The 12,249-nt window shown below is 36.9% G+C and overlaps 1 protein-coding gene across 7 annotated transcripts in view; it reads left to right on the top strand.

Moving 5' to 3' along the window:
* The window catches only part of Nme7 (NME/NM23 family member 7), a 145,662-nt gene that overhangs the window by 41,494 nt on the left and 91,919 nt on the right, over positions 1-12,249 (top strand). For all 7 annotated transcript variants that reach the window (XM_037211305.1, XM_037211308.1, XM_028864397.2 and 4 more), the window contains 4 exons: positions 596-706; positions 3,431-3,481; positions 5,420-5,627; positions 8,494-8,599. In XM_037211305.1, the coding sequence (XP_037067200.1) occupies positions 596-706; positions 3,431-3,481; positions 5,420-5,627; positions 8,494-8,599 (476 nt within the window). The remainder of the gene's footprint in view (positions 1-595; positions 707-3,430; positions 3,482-5,419; positions 5,628-8,493; positions 8,600-12,249) is intronic.

Here is a 12,249-nt window from a genome sequence, read left to right as displayed (position 1 = left end):
GACTGAGTTGTATCCCTGAGACCCACGCGGCAGAAGAGAGCTGACTCTTACAAGTTGCCCCTGGTCTCCATGCCCAGGCCATGGAAAGCTCATTCCCACACACGTAAACACACACGTGAAAAATAAATAAACGTAATAAAATTTTTAAAAATAAAAATATCAACTTTAGTGTTCCTTCCTGCCCATTTTCTTCTCTTTTCCACCACTTCCTCTTATTTATTTTATTTTATTTTATTTTTCATAGCTAGTTTTGCTGTATATTGTTGGGTGGCCTGGAACTCTATGTAGAACAGGCTAGCCTCAAACTCACAATAGAGGTCTACCTCCTCTGCCTCCTGGGTGCTAGAATTAAAGGGTGTGCCACCACATGTCTCTTGATTTTTAAAGATAAGATTTAGCTGATTTTGACTTCTTTGGGAAAGTAGTGATCTTACTTTATATAAGTTTTTAAGTGATATCTTTAATACACTTCCCTATATTTTTAATTTGGATGGTAATGGTCTGATATAGTTGTTAAGAAAATTACTGCTTGGAATCATAAATAAAAACTGTAGGATTGTTTTTATTTTCAAATCCATTCTTCATTTCTTTACAGAACATTAGCCCTGATCAAACCAGATGCAATATCCAAAGCTGGAGAAATCATTGAAATGATAAACAAAAGTGGATTTACTGTCACCAAACTCCGAATGGTGATGCTTTCAAGGTAATGAATGGGCTGCTCATTTTCAGTTCTCTAATGTTATTTATCTTTCCCATCATTCTTTAAACAAACAACAGCAAAAGCAAAGAGCCCACAAAGCAAAACAAAACCCTTTCACTGAATGGCAAATATAGAGGACCATGATGAAGCAAGCAAGATGATAGAGAATCAGCTAGTTAAATAATGATCTAACTCTAAGCAACCGGAGCTTGGCAGATTACATAGCCCTCATTTAACCGTGTTGATGTCCATAGCTCTGTGCTTTGGTAACATCAATTCCTGACATATCTCTTCTATGTAAGAATAATGTACTTTATGAAAATAATAGAGGATGTGGCCATCCAATGATTTCTGTTGGTTCTGGTTCTTAAAGGGATGCATTTAGAAATGTTTATTTACATTTATCTTAATGTGTATGCCAATATACCTGTTTACTTCTCTATGTGAAAGTACTATGATTTAACCTAATTAGATACTTTTTAAAGTATTTGATGAAAATAAGACTTAGCCTAACAAGCCTTTTCTATTATGAAATGATTGGGATCCCAGGAGAAAGTTGTGTTTATCTTGGAATGGTAACAAAGTATTCACAGTGCCAGACAAAGAACAGAAATGTGACTCCCTTCTCTTCAGTTCCAGTGCCCTCGGGTTCAAGGCAGGACAGGAATAAATGAAGCATGTAGCGCATAGCAACATTTTGGTCAGTGATGGACTATGTATGATGGTGGTCTCATAAGATTCCGATGGAGATGAGAATTTTTTGTGATGTTATAGCCCTTATTCCATGGTACACCTTTATCACTTGAGGTGATGTTGGTGTAAGCAACAAATGGAGCTCCCCAGTGTATGAAAGTAGAGCAGAGTACGTAACACTTAATAACAAATTGCTTATGCTGCTATGGACAGGTCCGGTCTTGCTCAGGTCCAGTGTAGGCAACGACAGCAGCCGTGAGTTCACAATTGCAGTGGCTGGGTCGTGCCCAACAGACAACACTTGGCAGCCCTTCTCCCTGTCTTCCATCTCTTACATCTTTCCACCCTTTCTTCTGTGACATTCCCTGAGCCTTAAGAGTAGATGGTGTAAGTATCTTGCTTAGGGCTGAGCACTCCACTGTCTCTTCTCTTGGTATCTTGATCATCCTAGAATATTTGCGTTCATCACTGGTCACTGGAAAGAGGCTTATCTGAGTAAGGCTTTTGAGAGCAGCATTTGTCTATGGGTAGAAACATAATTGCATAGAAGACAGTTTGACACCTTGTCAATTTAGCTAAACAACAATGGTAGGCTTCCCACGGTGCTCCAAAACCTCCCTAACTATGGATGATAAAAGATCTTAAAAGCTCCTGGAGTTCCACCGTTACCGCTAATACACGTAATGTTTGTAAAATTCATACCCAATAAACAATTTAGGACCGTCAAAAAAAAAAAAATCTTAAAAGCATTGCATACAAAGCTAATTCTCAAGTCTAAAGGTTGATTTTATTTTTTTAATGCTAGCAAACACTTGTAGTTTATTTGCTATTAAAAAATAGTTGAGGGGCTGTAGAGATGGCTCATCAGTGAAGAGCACTGGATGCTCTTCCAGAGGACCCAGGTTCAGTTCCCAGCACCCATATGGTGGCTCACAACCACCTGTAACTCCAGTCCCAGGGATCTGACACCCTCTTCTGGAGCACTAAGGGTACTGCATGCATATGGTAAACAGACATACAGGCTAAATTCTGTACATTTAAAATAAATTAACAGAAATTTAAACTGTTGGTTGATGTTTATATATATTTGTTACATAGTAGAAATTCTTTTTAAATCCAACAAGAAAGCTGTGCAGTTATAAGAAAGAAACCTGATTTTGGTAGGGCAAGAAAGCTTTTTAGACCTGTAAACTTACTGGAGTAGATTATTGTCTCTACAGATACTTTTAGTGGTAATGGAGATTTTATATGTATAATTTATCAAGAAATTTTTAAAAATACAAGCATACAAATTTTTTCTTTGAAGAGATCTTACTAATAACTAAGCAAAAACTAGTAAATAAAGAACTGCAGGGGCTTGGGATGTAGCTCAGCAGTAGAGTGCTCTGTAGCATGAGGGAGGCCCTAGGTTTATCCCCAGCAGATCACAAAAAATAAAATAAGCTGTAGCCAAAGTTCTCAAGCTTAAAATTAATTCTAGTGTTTGAATTAGAAGATGGTCTTCATTTTTTTTTTTTTTTTTTTTTTTTTTTTTTTTTTTTTTTTTTGGTTTTTCGAGACAGGGTTTCTCTGTGTAGCTTTGCGCCTTTCCTGGATTTCACTTTGGAGACCAGGCTGGCCTCGAACTCACAGAGATCCGCCTGGCTCTGGCTCCCGAGTGCTGGGATTAAAGGCGTGCGCCACCACCGCCCGGCTCATTTTTTTTTAATATAACTTGTTTAGACTTTAAATAACAAACATTCTTGTTGACCTGATATTTAACATTGTATTGAGAATACAGTGAGATGCTAATGGAATGGAGGACAGATGAAATGTAGCATTAATGAAAAAGTAAAAATATCTTCTTATTTTAATTTTATATCTCAGCATAGGTAGGACCCATGCTTGGAATATGCAATTTGGTGGGGACAAAAAACTTGGTTAATTTATATACAGATCATATGCATGTGTGTTTTAATCTATTTGTTTTATTAATATAAGCTAAAATAACTATTTTCAGAAATATTAACTATTGTTATTTTGCTTATTTTATAGGAAAGAAGCAATGGACTTTCATGCAGACCACCACTCAAGGCCTTTTTATAAGTAGGTGCTTAGCTTGAGGACTAAAATTGTTTTTTTCTATGCATTTATTAGAAAGACTTCTTATATCCACCACTAAATACTTGAACCTTAATCAGAAACAAAGTGAATCACTTATTTAAGTTTTAAGAAACATCCTTTTATATTTCATTGAATTGAAAATGTGTTTGTAATTATATTTTCTGCTGGGAATTTTGTTGTGCTTTTAAAGTCTTTGTTTTGGTATCTTGTACATACAAAGCAATAGTCACAGAACTGAATAATTTGATATATATTCTGTTCCTTTGAAAATGGATAATAGCTAATAATATTTGTTCGCATCTATTATAAATATTTTGGATGTAATTAAAGTGAATAATGTGCATAGCTATTGACAGAGGGTGTCTGTATTTCTAATAAAGGCAAATGAAATTTTAGCCAAGCTGCTGCAGTAGGCATTTTATTTGATATCCTACATAGAATAACTTTAAAAATGACAAAAACTTTGTTTAATAAAATTACTGCAGTATAGCTTAGTCAGATATCATAAAATATTCCTAAACTTTGTTAGAATTATCATATATTTTTTGGCAATTATTCCTTGTTTTAGGTTCTTCATATGTCTTTATAACACTGAATCATAACTTCTAGTTTAATATCTTACATGCAGTTCATATGCAGAAAGTCTTAATGAATGAATGAACTGGTTGTCTGACATTAGGAAGACATACCAAGAGACCAGCTGTAGTAACTGGAAGTCAGCTCGTGATCCATTTCCTCTCAGTAGCCGCCCACCCCCTCAGCTGTTATATGCCACCCTCATATTATAAAATTCTGAGGTAATCATATATTAGATTAAACATTTTTGAGGGTTGGATTTTATTTTATTGCATAAATCCTGATATGTAGTGCATGATAATTAAATGCTTATTAAATAGGTAACTGCTTCCTCCCACTTTTCCTTTCTCCCTTCATACTTCCTTCTTTTTGTTTGGTTTGGTTTTGGCTGCTAAGGCCTGGCAGTATGTTTAAGGATGCCATGTCCTCTTATCAGAGTGGGTATAGATACTTCTTTGTATGTGTTATTTCCTGGAAATGTTCCTCTAAGTGAACTGGAGTGATTAATGAAGGAGTGAGAAGATGATATATAAAGCAGTCATAAGGTAATAGGCATGCAGAGGCCTGTTCACTGACTTCCTTTCTCTGAGAAGGCCCTGTCTTCTCTCTATTTGCCTCTGCTTAAGAAAGTGAGGGACTGGGATATCACTTATCTCAAGTTAAATTTGTCATTGCCACCTTGTGTACATGAAGAAATGGAAAAATAAAATGAAATGTCAGTTTTCATTCCCAAGGAACTGGAACTAAGGCATAAACTTTTAATAAAACCTTGTGTGTATGGTTGATCATTTAGTGTATCATAATGCAGGGTAGTTTTCTCCTAATAAAGACTAGTTTTTGACATGCTTTTTCTTTATCACATTGATTTAGAGTTGTCAATCTCTGCATTTGAGATACACTACAAATTTAAGTAAGTTCTTAATTGCAAATGTTACAAAATGCCATGCTCATTATTTTGTCATTATAAAATTCTACCTGACTGCTGCAGTAAACCATATGAAAATAAGAGGGGGATCACCTTTGACCTTCTTAGAGTAACGGGAGAAGCTTAGTTCAACAGTATGCATTGTAAGTCGATGAAATCATCAGAATTCAACAAGCCACCTTGCAAACGGTAATGAGCCTGACATAACTTCTGTAATGATTTTGTAGCAGACTAGATTCATGTAAAGCATTCCATTCATGAGGGTTTTGCATTGCCCATATATGCTTCACTGTGGCCAGAAACTGAGATCACAACACTCTAGTCCCTGAAATTACTGATGTTTAAGTGTATCTTCATTGTTAAGGCAGATGTCTAGATTGACAGTAGAGAAGTAATTCAAGCTTTTCCCTGTTTCCTAGTGAACTGATCCAGTTTATTACAAGTGGACCTGTTATTGCCATGGAGATTTTAAGAGATGATGCAATATGTGAGTGGAAAAGATTGCTTGGACCTGCAAACTCTGGGCAGGCTCGTTCAGATGCCCCTGGAAGCATCAGAGCCCTCTTTGGGACAGATGGCATAAGAAATGCGGCTCACGGCTCTGATTCGTTTGCATCTGCTGCCAGAGTAAGTTGTTTGGAGAAATATTTTCCTTCTGTTTTGTTTGGGAACTTGTTTTATGTAGTTGTTGTTTCCCACTCTTTGCTCTTTGGGGGGCCACCACCCAGGTCCCAAATATATCACACAGGGTCTTATTCTTTCTTATGAATGCCCAGACTTAACTTAGCTTGTTTCTAGCCAGCTTGTCATAACTTAAATTACCCTGTCTATCTCTTGCCTCTGGGCTTTTATCTTTCTCCATCCCGTATACTTTTCTTTACTTCTTACTCCATTGCTTGCTGTGTAGCTGGGTGGCTGGTCCCTGGAGTCCTCCTCCTTCTCCTTTCACTCCTCCTTGATTCTCTTCTCAGATTTCTCCTCTATTTATTCTCTCTGCCTGCCAGCCCCGCCTATCCTTTCTCCTGCCTTGCTATTGGCCATTCAGCTCTTTATTTGACCAACCAGGTGTTTTAGACAGCCAACGTAACACAGCTTTGCACCATTAAACAAGTGTCCCACAGCATAAACAGATGTAACACATCTTCAACTGAGATTCCACAACAGTTTTATGTCAGAATAAAATATTTCTCCCACTGAAGACTAAGAGGATGTAAACAGCTGATGTAGTAGTGGTAAACAACTGTTGACTGTTTCTTAGGATCAGTAGTGGTTCAAAGCCACGCCTTTTTAACTTAGTTGTGTTGGTCACAGTCGAGTAGTTTTCTTCCAGTTTGACACTTGTTGCCCACTTTTCTGTAAAAGTGTAAGTTGCTGAACCTCGTGTTTGTGACTGAATTCAATTAAGAATACTAGTTTACAGATCTGTAGTAGATATTCCAAAAGAAGGCTTCATTTGAGTAGTCTGTTTGTCATTCAGACCAAGCACTGTTGTTAGCTAAGCAGGAGTCTAGGAGAAATACTAGAAATACCTGGACCATGCAGCGTGTGTGAAGACACAAGAACTCTAGGTCTTGGACCAGCAAGATGGCTTAGTGGGTCAAGGCGCTTGTATCAACTCCAGTGTCCTGAGTTTGTTACCTGCGACCCCCATGGTAGAAGGAGAGAATCTATTCCTGTAAGTTGTTCTTTGGCCTCTGGCCATGCACATGCACACTGCCTGGACACATAGATAGACAGACAGACAGACAGATAGGTGTAATGAAAATTTCAAAGCAAAAAAATTTCTTTCTTTAAATGAAAAAAAAAATGAAATCTAGGTCTTAACAGAAAAAAAAAATTAAGAATTATCCTATGAATGGCTTTCGTAGAAGATTGGATTTGTGTATTCATAATAGCTAATTTGTAATAGTCCAAACCAGAGATATCACAAATGTCCAGCAGATGAACAAATGAACAAGCCATGGTGTAGCCATCCACAGCATATCATTTGTCAAAAAAGAAAGAAAGAAAGAGAAAGGATTACAGGGAATGGACCTCAAAATTTTTTTTGAGTGAAAGAAGCTAGAAAAATAACATATAATATGAATCTACTTATAAAAAATTTTAAAAATTGATTTATAGTGACAAAAAGCAGGATAGTAGGCAATAGTAATAATAGGTAATTATTTTTAATGTCCTGCCAACAACTATATATACAATATTTGAGTAAATTCTCTTCCTCCCTCTTGCTTATATTTTAAAAAAGTATTTACACATCAAGATAAAAGGGAGACTGTTAGAGAAGAGGATGGGGAGGGTAGAAGAGGATGGGGAGGGTAGAGGGAAGAGTAAGGGGGAAATGTGGGACTGGATATGAGCACAGTGTGTGTTGGACTTCTACAAAAATATCCTGTGAAGCCTATTATTCTATATAATTAATGTACACTAATAATATATGAAAATTCGTTAGTGTAGCTCTGATTTATTTTATGGTAAATTTGAGTCACGGTCTCACTATGGTAGCCATAGTTGACCTGAAACTTATTACACAGGCCAGGCAGACTTGTGCTAGCAAAGGACCTCCTGCCTCTGCCTCTGCCTCCTGAATGGTAGATTTGACCTTTTAAGTTTAAATTCAGTGAAAAGAAAATACTAACTCTGCAGCAGGTTTTGTTTTAGGTGTTTTGGAAGCTACTAAGCTCTGCAAGTTGGTTCTTTTCTTTAAATCTATAATTTGGCGGATGACAAGTCACAGCTGTGAAGGATGCATGGTGCTGATTTGGAGCATCAGGAAAAGGTTTCTAGAGGTGATGATGGTATTTGGATAGTTCTTTGCTAGCAGATGTTTTGGAGTGTGGAACAGGAGTTCTTATGGAGAGTGTAGTGGGGAAAGTGCTGAAAGCTTAGGGGTAACATGTGAGGGATGAAAAGAATTGATTAATGTGGACATCTTTGGGGTTCATCGGATTGCTGACTTCTTGGTTTAATGAGCCATGGGCAAAGCAAATAACCATGGTGTGAATCAGGCCATAATATAGTGCTCATTTTGATTTGTAATAGAACTATTGTAAATTTTTGCTAATTAACTGTAGTTCTCAGACTCCTAAACATTAATTTTTCTGTTTTTGTAATGATGTTCTTGTTTTGATTTTGTTTTACATATTTTATTTTTAAACTTAATATTAATCTGTATTTATGAACTATGCTTTGGAGAAAGTAAGAACTTCCTATTGGTTTTTTCCAATTCTCAGAATTTGTTGAAACCTTGTCACTTAAATAGAAGTCACACAGTGACGTGTTCTCATTGCTTCAGTCCTCTATGCATGCTCTTCTTATTGCTAAGTGCCGAAATGGAGCTAAGTTACACAGTCTTTGCAAATTCACATTCAGGAGATTTGAAACATAGAGTTTATAACATGAAACTTTAATTGTATATCTCCAGAAATATTCTGTAAGTTTCAGATAAGAGATCATCTGTGTCAAAATCTCTTTTCTCATCTTTCTATGTCTTTAGGAAATGGAATTATTTTTCCCTTCAAGTGGAGGCTGTGGACCAGCAAACACTGCTAAATTTACCAACTGTACCTGTTGCATTATTAAGCCCCATGCCATCAGTGAAGGTAAGTGCCATGCTGTAGATGTTTTATTAATAGACTAGCTTCTTTTGTTAATGTTTGTTTTCTTGCTGTGTTTTATATGATGGAATTAAAATATACTTTAATATTTCAGTTTTTTCTTTGAAGGCACATGAATCGAGGCAACATTTAAGGAGGAATCTGTCTAGGTTTCTGTCTTTACTTTGGTATCTGTGCATCCTTAGCTGTTCCTTTGGCTGTTGATCATGGCTGTGCTAACAGATCTTGCTTCCTTGTCTTCTAACCTTCCTTCTGACTGTTCAGCCATATCAGCGGGGTCACTCACTTCACTTAAATAGCCTGCCAAGTACATATTTAAAGCATTGTTTATGGGGCTGGAGAGATGGCTCAGCAGCCAAGTGCAATTGTTTAATGTGATTAATCCATGGACCCTATTTAATGATCAAAGGAATTTTGGGGGGGATAAACTCACAACCACAGGAAATTTATCATAGGGTCCAGGAAAGTTGAGCTATGTCCCACACTGAACAGCTTGGTCCAAGATCTCAGCATCCAAAACCATGAGGTAGCCAAGAGAGGGGGGGCGTATGTGCATCCCAGGTCTTTTTTTTTTTTTTTTTTTTTCCAAGACAGGGTTTCTCCGTGTAGCTTTGAGCCTTTCCTGGAACTTTGTAGTCCAGGCTGGCCTCAAACTCACTCTGCCTGCCTCTGCCTCCCAAGTGCTGGAATTAAAGGCATGTGTGTGCTACCATCACCCGGCGCATCCCAGGTCTTAAGGGTCCCCAGTGGCCATGCCCAGGGACAGGTGCCTTAAGGTCATAGGCAAGTGTAAAAGCTACAGCTGCCTCACTAGGGGCGGTGCTTCAGGGCATGGCTCAACCAGCTCCCCACTACAGTTCTTACAGAGGACCTGGGTTTAGTTCCCATCACCCACATGGTGACTTACAACCATCCTCAGCTCCTGGTCCAGGGGATCTCATGCCCTCTTCTGACTTTGAGGGCACCAGGCATGCATGTGTTACACATACACATGCAGGCAAAACTCTCATACACATAAAATAAATACTAAAAAAATTAAACAGTGATTATTACCCCCAGAGTACGCCTTTCTTGAGGAAGGTGAAGATACTCCCTCCTGTTCTCGATATCTGAAACAGATCTTTGATGGACATAAATATTCATATTTACATGTGTGTATACACACACACACACACACACAAGTGTATGTGCATGTGTACACTGAGAGTGTGCAAGTTCATTTCTTGCTTTTATCTGTTTCCTCCTGTGTTTGAGTCAGTTGTGTGCATCTCTATCAGCTACTCCAAGTTGTTTTGGAATTGAGATGTTTAATTTAAAAGATATTTCTTGAAAACTAGAATATACTGAGTAATATGCAGAATTGAGTGTAGTTTTTATGTATTCTAAGCATAGTAGAAAAACTTGAAAATTGCATATGCATATTTGTATATGAGACAATAAAAATTTACCTAAACCAGGCATAGTGGTTGCAATCCTAGCACTCAGAAGTCTGAGGCAGGACAATCATGTTTTTTAAGTCATCTAGAGCTACATGTTGAGTTTGAGACCAGCCTGAACTATATAGCAAGACCTTATTGAAAAAAAAAAACCTGCTTCCTAATACCAGACTTCTCGTTAACATTTTGATGTGTTTTTTTTCTGCATTTGTGAGTGTGTGCATATATGATACATACATATGAGCATAATGTAGCTGAGATGTATGTCTATATTCTGTTGCTGTAATTTATTTTTTGAGAGCATTTGGGTCTTTCTTTGAGGCCTCATGAATATTTTAATTATTGATTGAATATTTCATAATAATCCTATGTATGATATTTGGAATCTTGAGTTATTTCTAGTTTTTTATTAATAATAACTTGTGCCTTCTCTTGTGGTCTTTTCCTTTTGTTGGTTTGCCTTGTCCAACTTCGATGAAATGTTTTTTGTTTTATTATTTTGTTGTTTTTTGTTATCTCTTATAAGCCTGTTCTTTTCTAATGAAAGGCATAAAGAGAGTGTATCTGGATAAGAGGGGAGGTGGGAGGAACTGGGAGGAGTCAAGGGAGGAGAAACCATAATCAGAATATATTGTATGAGAAAAAAAATCTATTTTCAATAAAAGGGACAAAATAAAGATTTTGAAGAATCTTTCTACATAAATATTAGATGACATTTCTAATAATTTCCTCTGACTACTTTTTTGGAAGTCATATTATTGGTTGAAAGGATATGAACCTTAAAGATCTTGTGCATAGTTAATGCATCTTTAATTATTTAGAAACTGCTTCACTGGTCTTAGGAACATAATTGTGGGCCATTTCCATGCATGATGGGTAATAAACACATATGGTAGTTACCACTGTGCCATAATTATGGGGCATTTCCATACATGATGGGTAATAAACACATATGTTAGTTCCAACTCTGCCAGGTAGCAGACTGGTCAAGACCTTAGGCATCATCTCCTTGAATGGGCAGAGCAAGGATGTCATGTAGATAGAGTTGTCATTCTTTTCCAGGTAAGCTAGACGGAGTCCTGAGAAGTTGGATTGTTTTCCCTAATGTAGAGCAGGAAGCCCAGGATCCAGACTGTTTTGTTCTGGTTCTGTTTGTTTGTTTGAGACAGGGTTCCATTTCACCAAGGCTGGTCTGAAACTTACTCTGTAGCTGAGGATGACCTTGAATTCCTGATCCTCCTGTCTACTGATAGTGCTGGCCTTATGGGTATGTGCTACCATGAAAACCCTCTGTCTTCCAGTTTTCATGTTCTCAACATCAGCAAAAACACAAACATCACATGGTTAGTAAATTTTCACAGGAAATAATAGCAATGTAGATGGCCAACAGCCTCTGTGGTAATGATGAGATATAGTCTAAAGTAAAATTTATTACTGTATTCACATGCTCCCTATAAAGTGCTGGTTAATGCTGCACTTATTTTTCCTGCCCAGGCATATATATGTATATATATGAATATATGCAAATGTGCATATATATACACATATATGTAATATAACACATATACATGCCCACGACTGTATGTATGTATGATGTACATATATATGCAAGTATATGTACATACATGGTTTTTCTACCTTGGAATGGTAGTTATGAATTATAAATGCTAAAATTTTCTCATAGGTTTTACATTTGCATATATATGTACAAACATAACATCTGTGAGGAAACAAATTCTTACTTAAATTGCTCAACTTCAGCATCTTAGTAATTTTTTTCAGTTAAATAGCTATCTGATTTAGGCCGAGCGGTGGTGGCGCACGCCTTTAATCCCAGCACTCGGGAGGCAGAGGCAGGGATCTCTGTAAGTTCGAGCAGCTGTCTCAAAGCGAGTTCAGAAAGCACAAGCTACACAGAGAACTGTCTCGAAAACCAAAAAAAAAAAAAAAAAAAAAAAAAATAGCTATCTGATTTAATTCTGAGGACCAAACCCAGGGCCTTGCACTCTATCATTGAGCTAAATTCTCATCTCCTGTTTAATTTTTTTATAAAGAAAAAAATGTGATACTAAAGTAAAATAAAGCAATATTTGAATAAATATTAGCTTTAGAATAAATACTAGCAATATAACTTAGATCACATAGGTAAATGTAAGTTAGAGCTAATAAAAATAGTTAAGTTAATTATGTCAAAATGCT

Source organism: Peromyscus leucopus, chromosome 15, assembly GCF_004664715.2.
Source record: "Peromyscus leucopus breed LL Stock chromosome 15, UCI_PerLeu_2.1, whole genome shotgun sequence".
Lineage (NCBI taxonomy): Eukaryota > Metazoa > Chordata > Mammalia > Rodentia > Cricetidae > Peromyscus > Peromyscus leucopus.
This window is presented reverse-complemented; position numbering and strand designations above follow the sequence as displayed.